Source organism: Argiope bruennichi, chromosome 4 (assembly GCF_947563725.1).
Source record: "Argiope bruennichi chromosome 4, qqArgBrue1.1, whole genome shotgun sequence".
Lineage (NCBI taxonomy): Eukaryota > Metazoa > Arthropoda > Arachnida > Araneae > Araneidae > Argiope > Argiope bruennichi.
Window position 1 is genome coordinate 50758790 of NC_079154.1, and position 14537 is coordinate 50773326.

The following is a 14537-nucleotide window of genomic DNA, read 5'->3' on the forward strand; positions in this document are numbered from 1 at the left end:
CTGCACAGGTTATAAAATTTCCAAAATTATTTCCTAATGGTACAATATTAGCTGCATTTAAATTCTTTTTTAAAATGTCAAAATTTTATAAACTTTTCAAGATATTTTTAATTATGTTTTACAATATTTTCATTTTGGTGAATGAAACCCCAAATTGTTTCATTGGTTTATTTAATATTTCATTACCTTTTTTTTTTTTTTTTTTGTAACTGTTGAAAGCTAGGAAAGAAGAATTCTGCTTCAGATCTGTGCTTGACATCCCTAATATTAGTAGGGCAAATAGATTTCAATATAAAACATACATTAATATTTTTTATTATTATGTTATTTTTACAATGAGGGTTTAACAACATATTAAGGCAATCATGAAAAGGATTTTGGAAGTATCAATTTTTAAACACTGTTGCTTTTTTCTGTGATATTATTTGATGTACAATGGTATAGATAGAAAAGTAGTGAAATGCATAGCACAATAAATAAAATTTCTAAAACTATAATGACAGTGTAATGTATCAATCAAAATTTGAAGGGTTTTGTGTGTGTGTGTGTGTGTAATCATAAGCACAAACAGGTAACAAAATAATTAATTTAAAGTTTTAGCCGTCACTGATTCTGGCAAACCAACTGGACTCAAAAGGTGACTAGAAATAAATAAGATTATTTTTGTGTACATTTTCTATGATTTATAGCAAAAATATTTGAAGAATATCCATTTTCACCATTACAGTTTCCATCTTATTTTTAGCCATTTTCTAGGGCAGTAAAATTAACTGGTATGTCAACACTAACTTTTAAGTTTTCTGCACCATTTTGCAAAAAACTGAAATTTTTTAATTTACCATTAAATAATGAACTTAATAAAATTATTTTAAATTTCTTGTATTTCTTTTTTTATTGTTTTGCAATCTACCATAAAATATATGACACTATTTGTTGTACTTTCTGAAATATTTCTACCGATAATATAAGAAAATACATGTATGTTGGTACACAACAAAGCAGACGGCTGGAATCTGAAGGGTGGAAATGTATACCTCTCGTGTGCTTTTCTAAAACTAATTCTTTAAAAATTAAGATCTTTGCATTTTTCTATGATAACTCCAAGGAATATAGCTCAAAACTGCTCAAAAACCATTTTTAAAAAATTGTCAGATATCAATTTCATTAATTTATAAATTATTTCTGAATTGTGGCAAATTTTTAAACACAGATTTTGTATAATTCCCAATAACATATTCAATTAAATTCAAACCATTTTCATTGTTTCATCAAATATTCAATTGTATAGTTTTCTTCATTTGATAAAAATTAAGAAAAAATGATTCAGCTTCAAATGAAAAGACAAATAATATTGTCACAGAAAATAAACAATTTGAATTAAATTATCCATATTCTTCACTCCCTTAGGAAGGTTCATACTCATAATAAACAGATGTAACAAGTTATTTTAATAACTAACACAAGCATAAAGTTATTTAAATAACATGGTTTTAATGTCTATTGCAATATAATCTTACAAAATTTTTCTGGAAGGAATCGTGAAAATCAAATTATGTGTATGAGAATTTATTGAAGGTAAATTTAACCAATATTCTTAGCATAGTAGCCCAAAGCAATTAATAAATATTTTAGATCATCTCTTGGTTAGATCCAACATTCTTTTTTTTTTTTTAAATTACTGAATTTTTGTTAAATGTTTTTTTTTAAATATAAAAATTTTAGAGCCATATTCTCACCAACTCTATATCCAAATATTATAAAACTTAAGATAAATTTTACATTTTAGCCATAAAAGATTTAAAGGAAATACTTTCATTTCAGAAAGGGAGGTAAAACTCCTAATTTTAAACATTTAAGATTACTAGCTTTATGTAAATTGAAACTGCAAAGATGTGACAATATTTAACAAAAAAATTTTACTCGACACAAACAATTTTTTACAGCTCTACAAACAAAATTGTGTTCAAAAGTAGACAAGCAAAGCACAAAGTTAAAAATAAAAACAATGTCAATGCAACCTGCACTTATTTTGAATGAACATAAATTTGGATTGTGGAAACAAAATAATTTTAGTAGAAAAGATGTCATGTTTTTTTTCCAAGGGCTTTCTTTGTCAAGTTGGCTTTTGCTTTCTCAGCCTCTTGTTTAGCTGGAAACAAAAAAATTTCATTAAAATTTAGAAACACCAGAATTAAAAAATAATTAAATTTCTTTTTAAATAAGGTATTTTTTTAATACCAGATGAACTTGTTAACTCAAAAAAAAAAACTTTTTTTGAAATAAAATAAATTTTAATTTAGAAAATTCATATCATGGGAACACAGGCAAAAAAAGTCTAAATTATAAAATTGGTGTAGATTATTCAGTGTTCTTGGTAATATATTTCATTAATGAAAATAAAAAATATCATTATTACCTTAATATGCATATAATGTATATAATATATACTATTTATTTTGATTTTTTTATAGATATATGCAGTAGTGTAATGCTATTTTTCTTGAAACAGAAATGGAAAAAAAATCTAAATAAAATTAAAATCTTTTTATGTTTTACAATTATACTAATCACAGTACTTGCATCTCGGCCTGTGTATTTATTTGCAAGGAAACAACCCCCCCCCCTTTTTTTGTCTAATTATTCTTAATTTGTTACATAAAAAATCCCTGAAGAATTTTTAGGGCATTCGACTATAATAAATTAATTACTTCTCTAAAGCTTTAGGACAAACGACAATTTAAATTTTGCCAAAATAGCACAATAAAAACTAACAAACTTACCAAGAAAAATTAAATCTTATTCAAAAATTCAAACTAAAAAACAGTAAAAAATACCATATGAAATTAAACATTTTAAGAGTACTAAAGTATGAGATAAAATTAGATTCACTGGTTAAAGAAATTACAATTTTAAAATGCTTGTATCAAGAAAAACTTGTCTCACAAATAAAGAATTTCACTCAAGAATAAGATACAAAAAAAAAAAAAAAAAAAAAAAAAAAAAAAATAACACTTTAGATGATAGCACCAAAACACATAAGAGTATAAGATAATAAAATAATAGCATTAAGATAAAAATTAACACTATAGCAATACACTAAAAGTTATATTTTCTTAATTTATTTAATCTTCAAAAAAGAAAAAAAGTTCAGCACCAAATAATGGAATTTATTATCTTTATATTAAAAGAAAGCCACGTGAAGCAATTTTTCTTTTCAATAAAAGTACAGAACAGATGTTAAAATAATTATTGAATTAAATTCAGTAGACAAAGACTTGACAAATATACAAAAAATTAACTTTTCTATAATCTAATAATATGTTATGACCAGGCTATCAGTATAAAGATACATATTGCTATTAAATTTATAACACTGCCATATTTTTAGTACCAATTTGATTTAGAGGAGCATTTTCTTTGACTTCAGCACAAAATTAAAACATTTTTAATAATACTATAAATATAAACAATATTTGTTTTCATAATAAATTTTAGATGAATGGATAATTAATTTTGCAAAAATTTAACATAACTTCTGCACAAGTTGCTTTTGCGACCAGTAATACATAGAAAGAGAAATTTTCTAAAATTGGAAACAATTTTATACATAAATAAGAAAATTTTATTTTTACCTTTTAATTCTTCTTCTCTACGTTTTGCAGCTTCTTCTCGTTGCTTCTTAATTATAGCCAATCTTGCTAAATCTGCTTTTGCCTCATTTGTTTTACCAGCTGCATGCATTTTCTGATAATGAGCTTTTGCCCTCTGTTTCTCCAGTTCTTCTCTGGATTGGAGAAAATTCCAACATTAACTTAGATGTTTAGAAAGAGATTTATCGTTTTAAAAATAACACTTTGCTGATGTTCACACACATAAACAAAAAATAATAAAATAAACATTTTCTCTAATATTTTCCCAATTGACTCATTTTGTCAAATTGCCTTCACTTTATCAATATTGAAGAGAATATATAATGAATTTTAGAGCAATATTTCTTCTATTCAATAATTTAATTTAAAGTTTAATTCATTCCACTTTGCATTTTTGCACAATTTATCACAATTTCAAAATTATGTTTTCTGGAGAGATAATTTCTAAAATATAAAGGTTCGTGCAAATCTCAAGATGAAATTTTTTGGTGATTTTTTTTTCAATCTTTTTGGAATATATTACTCATTTGTGAAAGTTAATTTCATTTTTAAAATATAATATTTGATAACTGGAGAAAGTTTAATTTTACGAGTTTTTTTTGAAATACCAAAACTTTTTAAAAGATAAAATAAAATTTTAAAAAATTATAGAACTTTTTATTTCATATATAGCAAGGGGCTTTGCACCTTGCTCGCTTCCACTTGCCAACTCCAATGTTGTGCAATACTTCACACAATGTTCGTCAATTCCAGTTTAGTAGGTTTTTAAACTCCAATGGCTTAACCTTTTCATGATGAAAACATACATTTTCTGATCAGTCTACATCTGTTCAAAACTTAAAGCGCCACCATGAAAATATTTTTTTTTGCCTATACCTCTAACATCTAATTATTGAATAATTTTTTCACATTCTGCTTTTTTTTCACATTGTCAGATTTTAGCTTGGTCTTCTTGTACATTTTTCTTCATCTTATAATAGAGGATGTCCCATTACTATTTTTAAAAAAAACAATGCAAGGTTAAGAGGCATAACTTAGATATTCAGACATTTGCTAGCCAAAAGACAAAAAAAAAAAAAAAAAATCCTTTATTTGAAAAAGGCAAACAAATTGGAATATTATCATTAGTGTTGCCACAAAGTGTGTCTAAAAGTAGAATTATCAAATAATATTGTTTTAAACTCATTTTGCTGTTAAATAAAGCTTTTCTTTTCTCTCTCTCTCTCTCTCTCTCTCTTTTTTTTTTTTTGTCACTATTTCATCAACAAGTGCAATATAAATACTTACAATAAAATAATAATTTTCATTAAATATTTCAGATAATACTGGCAAATCAAACCTCAACTATTGTGGGTCAAGTGACTCACTATCTGTTATAATTTTGTAGTGTACTTACTAAGGATTTCATATATTTGAATGTTGTCATTTATTTATTTCTGGAATAAAGAGTTAGTTTGAACTGGTTATCACTTTGATAATATAAAATAATAATTAAATGTATACAGTAGTCAAAGAACAGAATTTTTGTAGCATTACATCACATTTTAATTAATGATACCAGAGGGAAAGAATTCTGACATGATATATAATTTACAAATGGCATGACAAGTCATCCATAAAATTTAAAAGTGATTAATCTTTAAATGTAGAAATCAGAATGTCACATTCATTCTCTTTATCAAGCCTGCCAAAAGTATCCAATTAAATAAAGATTTAAGACAACTCACCGTTCTCTACGAGAAAGCTGTGTATTTTCATCAAGCTTTATAGCATCTACTTTTTTCTCTTTCTTCACAATATGATTGGGGTTTTCTACTTCAATCAGATGCTGAACACCTTTTGCCTTTGCCTGCAAATCATATATATAATTACTAAAGTACATTTTAAGAAAACACAAAGTGCACCAGGATGTTTCAACTAACATTCTTTATGACTTATAAATCTTGAAATATATCAATAAATAACTGTACACTTTGCAGCTAAAATCTGAATAATAATAATAAAAATGTGGAAGTAAATTTGTCTCATTTCTTCTTCTTATTCATTATAGAAAAATTAAAATCCTTAATTATGCATAATTACAACATACAGTTACCTAATATTTTTTAATAGCAATCAAGATTTAGAATAACACAGTTATTTAGGAATAAAACAAAGCAGTTGTTTCAGCAAAATCACCATTTAATTACAATTTGAGGTAATTTGGTGAAAACATACTCAGCTTCTTCCTTCAACAAACACAAAAGGTCAAATGAAATACAAACTGCTATCAAAAGAAATCATACACAAATAACAGACAAAGAAAATTGATTTTATTCAAAACATTTTTTCTTCTAAAGTAAATGTAGAGTGTCTGAATTTATGTAAGAGTATTTTTATATGAAACTTTAATTTAAAATGCTAATACTTTTTTCAAAGTTAAGATAAAATTATTTTCATTTTTTCAGTATCACTGAGGTTTCAGTCAATGGCATTCTTCAAGAATGTTATCAACTATGATATCATTTGTTCATTTATTTCCTAGATTTTTTTATTATTAAAATAATTTTCCCCAGCAATATCCAAAGCTTTTAACCTTATCTCTCTGTTCAATTCAGTTCAGTAGGGTTGGAGATTTATGCTTGCCATTCAACTACTTTATCTCAATTTTTCTTGCCTCTTATAATACTATTTGAAAATATGTAATTTGCATTCTCAAATCTTTGAAAACATTAATTATAGACTAAATTTTTTCAACATCAATAAAATATAATAATAAATAAATTTAAAATATTTCATTACATTTTATACAACTAAAATTTTGGAAGTTGAAAATATTTTGCAAAAGAAAATATATGTGGATTTACTTTTCTGGTGTCATATATACATACTCCTTCACCCAAATAAAAAAAAATTAGCCATAAATTGTTTTAAAATTACAATCTTTATTTTTTAAAACTATTATAAAAAAAGGAGAAAATCATTCAATCTTAAACAAATACAATAATAGTTAATGAAAACAACATAAGAAATAAATATTTTATTTACTTTAAAAAAAAAAAACGAATTGGAGAAGGCATAATTTAAGAATTAATAAGAATTTCAAAAGAAACAATTAATCATTACCTGCTTATCCTTTTCATCCCCACTTTCTTCTTCTGCTTCAGATGATTCTGAAGAAGATTCACTGGATTCCTCTGATTCCTCATCACTGCTGATTTCACCTCGTTGTTGCTAAAATAGAAGTAACCTCATTTGTTCATTGTTTAGTTCAATTAATACACCAATTTAAAATTGTATAAGGGCCATTCTGGGATAGAGCATATAATTCCCAAATATTGTTAGTTAAAAAAAAATTAAGTTTTGAGAACACAACTTTCTCCTACATTACACCTACGAAAAATATTTTATTTTCACATATTACATTAATAAGGCCACAATTTTAATAGGTACAATTTAAAATACAATACTGTTTTCGGAATATATACATATACACACATACATATAAACTATATAAGAAAGTAACTATTTTCCTGTATGCTCTTTCTGATTTGTTTTCTTTTAGTCCAATAACGGTGAAGCACAAAAAATAAAATAAAATGTCATTTTTTTGACAATACATTAGTTATCAAAATATGAGCAAGAATGCCAAATATAAATTCATGATGAAAGGTTAATGGCATATTTTGATTTTTGTCAGTTAATGGGTAAAATGCCCTCCATTGTCACATACATACCCTCCACTGTTTCTCTTTTTCTTTTTTCTCTTCACTCTCAGCCAGTTGATCAGGATTTGTAAAGTGACGTCTTTGACCCTTGTGGTTGTTAAATCCACGACTTCGACCTGCAATTTCCATAAGTTTTTTTTTTTTTTTTTTTTTTTTTTTAGATATAATAAAAGATATGCAAATAACAGAAAAAAATTCTTTTCTGCCAATTTTTCAATATTTTTCTATAAAACTTCTAAAGTCACAAAAACAAAATATTACTACATAAAAATATAATCATCATAAATTCTGAAATAAAAAAACTATAAATACTTTGCAATTTTATAAGAAACTATATCAACTTACAAAAGAAAAAGAAAAAATATAAGTAAACAAATTTTTAAAATTCTAATTACTAGCTTCTAACTTATCAGGTATGTGCAGGTTTATGACATATTTACATACTATTATACATTTACATCTTTCTACTGCCCTGAATGCTAGTATAAGACAACAGGAAATATAGTTTTCAGGATGTTACAGTTGTAATTCTTTCATGTTTCATCACATTAATCGATAAAAAAAAATCTGAAAGGGTACTGAAAAGCACACGACATGAATTTATATATATTTCCCTTGATTTGCATTTAAACAGTGATTGTATTCTTACCCAAGATAGCTGATTCTATTTTATTAAAAGGTATTCTCAACTTGAAAAACTGTCTTCAAAGTGATTTTAAATTAATAATAAACCAATTTAATTCTAAATGTAGCATTTATATACAAATGCAAGAATCACTTTTTAAATGCAAACTTTTTAAAAAAGACTTAATTTTGCATAACTGTTCAAATTTTTATTATTCAAGGCATTTATAAAGAACGAAACAAATGCTAATAGTGTGTGCAGATCAAAAGATGAACTTGTGGCTATTTCATGTCACATCCAAACTAAAAATATTTTGGTTTCAATTTAGACAAGGACACTTGGTTACTGCTAGAAATTTTATTTACTGTTATATTTGAGTTAGATGGTGATCTAATTATAATTTTTGTTGGCACCCACCCAGTAAAATAAATTTAATTTTAAAATAAGGTTGCAATCTAAATTATGAATAATTATAAATAATTCTAACAATATTTAAATTCTCTTAATTTTCCAAATAACAATTGCATAAAGTACTCCTGCTGTACGAATAAAAAAAAAACTATTTAAATTTAGATGCAAGCATCAATCTTCAAATTCCGATAAACTGCTACATAATATCTGTTCAGCAAAAAAGTCAATATAGCACGGATAAATCGCATATATGCATTTGTTTATATAAATGTACAGAAAATCATACCAATAGATATATATATACTTATATAACAAAGCTTCGTTTACATGAAGCATCTTATGGTTATTTTAATTCTTCAATATTATATTATAACAATTTAAACTTAATTATCGATTGTTAAATTTATAAAAAGTTTTATAGAATTTCGTAAGTAAAATACACATGCCAACAATATACACAAAAATAGGCCACTTCATAACATAAGCAATGAAATCATGAATAATCATTTAAAAAAAATACCTTTAGGAGGCATGTTGATTCTTCTTTTTCAAAATAATTTCAACTGAAATAATATCAAAATTGAATTATATTTAACAATAACTTATTCTACCATACAGTGACGACTGTTCAATCAAAATTTTTCAGATTTCACACGAGGTTGAAGCCATTCTTGAAATATCAAATAAAGTTATTTGACAACATGAAACGAATTAAATGACAACGTCAAAACTATTTTGGGGGTCCCATATTATGAAAAATATTTAAAATATTGTAAGATACTATACCTTATTTTTTTAGTCATTCTAAAACAATTAGGAAACTTTTTTTTTTTTGCGAAATATTTTTAGATTGTGTGATAACTCCAGAATAGCATTTTACTTAATTCGGTATTATAATTCAATTAAAATTCTTTTAGTATACAATCTCAGAAAATGTTTCATCTCATAAAAGTTTTTTAATTTATTACGTTTTTTTTTTTTTATGTAAGTGAAATATATATTCTAATCATTTGCAATTCAGTGACTTCAACTTTTACTTTACATTTGTTGTCAATTTTACCTTGCATCTAAAGAGCAGAAATGCTATTGAATGTTGTTGTTTCCGTATTGTCACTTCGAAACGAAGGGTTGCTGATCGCTGTGTTCAACCGGAGTACGAAGTAAAATTGGAGGTTTGTAATACAGTGATATTGATTTTGAGACGTTAATTTTTGAATATTTTTCTGTGTGTAATCTAAGGTTGTTATTAATATATCAACATTTTTTTAAGTGACATAAAAGAATGTGCCTATTTGAGTTACACTACTTTTCTTAAATTTTTTATAGGCCTTTCTGTTTATTTGTTTAAAAAAAAAGAAAAACACTGAAAGGTACTTCATTTTATTACTTATTCTTTTAGTATAGAAAATGTTTTTTTTAATTAATTCCTTATTATAAATTTATTTGTTGCACTCCCACACCAAAAATTTTTATTATTAAGATTTTAAATCGTACATCCATTTTTATAAATTGTCGTAGTGCTAACACTACAAATATATTATTAATTTATTGTTTGCATTTAATAATATCCAAAATTTATCAGTTCTTTTAGATAATTTTTAAATTACGTTCTAAGCCATGGTTATATATATATATATATATATATATATATATATATATATATATTATTGAATCGAAGGTTCGTGTAAAAACATTAAATGGCTTTTGACTTATCATGTTCATATTAATATTTTTCTTACTCTTTTTTTTCAATTTTTTGAATTGTGACTGCATGATGCTCTAAAAAAAATTGACAATTTTTTAAATATTATTGTTAGCATAATAAATAGTATTGAATTAGAAAAATCATATCAATATAAAAAAATTAAATTAAAATTTTATATCAATTAAAAAAAATTCTGCAAGTGTCTTTAAAAAAATAATTAATCTCTTTTTTTTTTTTTTACAGAAATGAAATTTATAATATTACAGTAGTAAAAATTTAATAAGTATTGCTTGTGTATTTTAGTGGCTTCAAATTCAGTGGCTAAGCTGTTGAGATATATTGTCTTTGCATCATGTATATTGGAGTTTGGTGATCTTCGTGTAATCTTTTAATATGACTACAGAAAGCTGAATCATTCAGCATTAAAATGATATGTGCTTCATAGAATATGGTTTATATATATATATATATATATATATATATATATATATATATATATATATATATTTACTTTCAAAAGGATGTAAATGACATAAATAATAATATTTTATTTGATTTCAGTCAATAAATGAAAAATGTCTGAAAAAGTTATGTAGTCTAAATTTTTTGCAGTTCTTTGGTCCTAAAGAATCCTATTCTGTAAAATATTCTTGACTCTAATTTTTAAAATTAAAAAAAAAAAATGTTGCAAACTTTTATGACCAAATCTGACTGAGATATGAAGCTTTGAATATCATTACATGAAAACAATCAACAGTTTCATTATTTTGGGCTGATCAGCCTAAGGGAAACTGTTTCCTGATTAGTATATCTTCTTTGAAATCGTCAAAGGTGTGATCTAAAATCACACATTTTTATAAAAGGGTGATATTTGTATTTTCCTAACTTAATCAGTTTTAGTTGTAATAAAATGGGGCTCTTTTTTTTTTTTTTGTATTTAATATGTTAGTGTCTCAAGAATATTTTATTAAATGTGATTCATAGAACTCAGATTCTGTATGAAAATATAAAGTTCATAATTCAATAGTACATTTATGGACTCAAACTACATAAGATGTAATTATTTGCTTTATTCAGACCATTTATTTTTTATCAGAATGTTTATTGCTAAAGGTTTGGAAATTAGCTGTTGGACCCTGATTCGAAGGGGTCATTGTACATTAAACTGTGTTTTCTTTAAATAAAACTGAATTATTGGATTAATAATATAGATAAATTTAAAAAGCCACATATAACTTTTTCTTGTTTTTTTTTTTTTTTTTTGTTTTTTTTAGAGAAAATGTTACATTTCGTATTTATTTCAGTTCTTGTAGACACATGATAAAAATTACAGTTTAATAGATTTAGTTTACAGTGAGAATTGACTTGTTTTTTCAATTTGTGCTATTGTCAGTATGAGGGGATCAATGTTAAATTTTATTTGAGCAAAATAATTTGTTTGGAAACATGCTTACATTTTTTTTTTAATTTATTAAAAATAGAAACTTAATTTTTATGTTAAAAAAATTAGTATCATTGAAAAGATAATTTTTTAAAACTCTAAAATGATGTAAAAAAACTTTGAGCTATAATGATTTCAGAAGTTATGCAAAAACACCAGAATTTCACTTCAATTTTAATTAATTTAATTTTTTTTAAAATCATTTGAAGGTACACAGTCCCATCCCTCAAAGAATGCATGTGTCTGTCCTGCAGAGCAGCAACATACATAAATGCTCATTCATCTTTATTACAACTAAAGATTATCATCTTTGATTCTTATCTTCCTACATTTGCAACATTTTCTTCTTATGCTACATTTTGCATGCATTTTCCTTTTTGCATCATCTTGATACCAAAATTGAAACAAATTAACAAATACATATTTTCATTTATTAATCATTGCAATTCTATTCTAGGTTTCTGCTAATATGTTGCGTAAGCGTCCTGTTAATCCATCTGAAGAGAATAATTTTAAACCTACTGCCCCTGAAAAGACAAAACCTAATACCAAATCAAGAACTTTCATTTTTATTCTACTACTTCTCATTATTTTTGTTTTGTATGTTGTAATACCATTATCTGTTTATACATGTCCTACAGTGAGACGTCATGCTGTCTTCCTAAACTATGTGAGTTTATCACGCCAAAAAAATCTTTCATTGCCTTCAGAAAGCGGATTAAAATGCACCAAAAATTTTTACATTAAGACTGGAGATGAGATAAAAGTAGGTGTATGGCATGTACCACCACAGTCGGTTCTCTCTAAGTGCAAAGATTTGCTACCGGATACTGTTGCATTTAAAGATAACCGTCCTGTCTTTTTGTACCTGCATGGCAATGCAGGAACTAGAGCTGGTCATCATAGGGTTGAATTGTATAAACTCCTGAGTGAAAAAGTGGATGCACATGTTCTAGCTTTTGATTATCGTGGCTTTGGAGATTCAAGTAATGTCTCACCAACTGAAGATGGAGTTGTTGAAGATACTATGCAAGTTTACAACTGGTTATTACAACGAGTTAATGCATCTCGCATTTTTGTTTGGGGGCATTCTTTGGGTACAGGAGTTGGAGTTGCCTTTTTAGAAAGGATGTCTGATTCTCCTAATAAACCAGCAGCTCTAATTCTTGAAGCTCCATTCACTAGAATCATTGATGCAGCCCGTCATCATCCCCTTTCCATTTTTCATCGTTACATGCCATTTTTCGATATCTTTATTGCCCAACCAATTGGAGATAAAGAGACTGGCTTCAACAGCATTGACCGGATTGATAGAGTGAAATGTCCTTTACTAATACTTCATGCAGAAGATGATGGATTTGTACCTTTCGACCATGGGAAAAAACTATACGATGTAGCTGTAGTTGCTAGAAAAACTTCTCCTTCTCATGAAACTCAGTTTGTTGGTTTTGACAAGAAACTCGATCTTGGGCACAAAGACATTTACAAGAGCCCAGATTTGCCAAAGATCATTACGAATTTTATAAAATCTATAGATTCTGGTTTAGTTTAATTTTAAATGTAATTTTTACTTTTTTTTATATTAGTTATTTTAGAAAATATTATTTATTTGTATTTTATGTATGGTTTAAAAATAATTTGTTACATATTTATGATGCATATATATTGTTTTTTTAAAATGTTTTGTTTATAATTTAAATAATTTTTTTATTTTGTTGGCAGAAGAAAATAAATTTAACTGCCTTATTATTATTTTTTTTAATGCAGTGCATTTGAAATTGATTCTCATCAGTAAATGTTTAAAAATGTTTTCATCCTTAGATTCTTATATATGTATATATGCATGTTAGGATTTGTTAAGAATAAAAGATTTTGTGGAAAATATTATGATAAAAGGAGAGGAATCTTTTAAAAATATATATGATGGTGGTGTTACTCTTTTCTTCTAGTTTTATTTGAAATCAAGTTAATTATTTTTTTAAATTTAAACAAATCGGTTTAAAGGAAATATGCATGTTATAGTTTATTATTTGACATAAATTTTAGAATTGTTTCATTAAAAAAATTCTGTTAATTCGTTTAATATAGAAAAGAGTATAATCTAAATTGTTTATAATACTAAGATAAATTGTTAACTGAAAAAATAATTAAATTTTAATTATTTAAAAATTTTATATTTAAAAATTTAAAATAATATCCTTAATTCCGTATGAACAAAGATGTTACTTATTATGATGTTATTGAAAAATGCAATATAATTAATACTTAAAATATATGCCTTAATATTATAATATCAAACTGGAATTTATGATGTAACATATTATTCATATGGTGAAATACTGTGATACAAGTTACTAGTATTGAAAAAAGTTACTAGTAGAATTTCTTGCTTTAGTACTAAAGTGTGATGTTTTTAACATTTTATAAAAGCACATTCCTTTTCTAGATATCTTTTAAGAACCCAAATATATGCTTTTATGCATTAAAAATAGAATTTGAAAATGTTGTTGCCATTTTATTGATAATAGTGAAATCTCTATTGAAAATGATAGATTTTTGTGTTTCTATTTTTTTATATTTTTCTACAATATGTAGGTCACTATTTATAATAAGATTATTTTATGTGTTTGAAGAGTTAAGTATGATTTGGAATCAAATTATAAGTATGCATTATGTTTTAATTAATATATGTATTTCTTTTATGTCAGACAATTGTTAAAATTATATATTATGTTTTGAATGGATGTTTTAGAATATTTCAATTTAATAGATTTCGTAAATCTTTTTGATAATAAAAGTAAATTTTCAGATTAACATAACTGTCCCATTTCTTATTTATTTCTATCTAAAATTGATTCAGTTATTTTTCTTATAACAATATTTGAGAATTATTTGCATGTTTTTTAATCAGAGTTTGAGAATCTTTTTTATAGAATTTTTTAAAATTATGTCTTATCAAAATCATAATCTTTCTATTTTAAAATAGTTTCTTTTCGTA

At 25.1% G+C, this 14537-nt stretch overlaps 2 protein-coding genes across 3 annotated transcripts; one reads left to right on the top strand and one right to left on the bottom strand.

The window, feature by feature from the left end:
* Nucleotides 1-1901: 1901 nt before the first annotated feature.
* On the bottom strand, nucleotides 1902-9071 carry LOC129966671 (28 kDa heat- and acid-stable phosphoprotein-like). Its single transcript, XM_056081184.1, has 6 exons — nucleotides 8914-9071; nucleotides 7367-7473; nucleotides 6756-6863; nucleotides 5378-5499; nucleotides 3633-3784; nucleotides 1902-2149 (listed from the first exon to the last, which is right to left on the bottom strand). The coding sequence occupies exons 1-6, from the start codon at nucleotides 8924-8926 to the stop codon at nucleotides 2085-2087; spliced, it is 567 nt and encodes a 188-aa protein (XP_055937159.1). The 5' UTR covers nucleotides 8927-9071; the 3' UTR covers nucleotides 1902-2084.
* A 358-nt stretch (nucleotides 9072-9429) lies between these two features.
* Nucleotides 9430-14236, top strand: LOC129966975 (lysophosphatidylserine lipase ABHD12-like). 2 transcript variants are annotated; one of them, XM_056081598.1, is made up of 3 exons: nucleotides 9457-9565; nucleotides 9720-9763; nucleotides 11997-14236. In XM_056081598.1, the coding sequence occupies exon 3, from the start codon at nucleotides 12009-12011 to the stop codon at nucleotides 13089-13091; it is 1083 nt and encodes a 360-aa protein (XP_055937573.1). In that variant the 5' UTR covers nucleotides 9457-9565; nucleotides 9720-9763; nucleotides 11997-12008; the 3' UTR covers nucleotides 13092-14236. The 2 variants fall into 2 exon arrangements, with proteins under 2 accessions (XP_055937572.1, XP_055937573.1); XM_056081597.1 differs by lacking the exon at nucleotides 9720-9763 and having other exon boundaries at nucleotides 9430-9565; nucleotides 11997-14234.
* The last annotated feature ends 301 nt before the right edge of the window (nucleotides 14237-14537 follow it).

Bases quoted from the DNA above. Each gene is read 5' to 3' on its own strand.
- LOC129966671 (XM_056081184.1), bottom strand. The intron at 6,864-7,366 runs GTATGTATGTGA...CTTCTATTTTAG, and splicing joins AAAAAGAGAAACAGTGGAGG to CAACAACGAGGTGAAATCAG. The intron at 2,150-3,632 runs GTAAAAATAAAA...TTTTGTTTCCAG, and splicing joins TAGAGAAGAAGAATTAAAAG to CTAAACAAGAGGCTGAGAAA.
- LOC129966975 (XM_056081597.1), top strand. From the start codon at position 12,009: ATGTTGCGTAAGCGTCCTGTTAATCCATCTGAAGAGAATAATTTTAAA.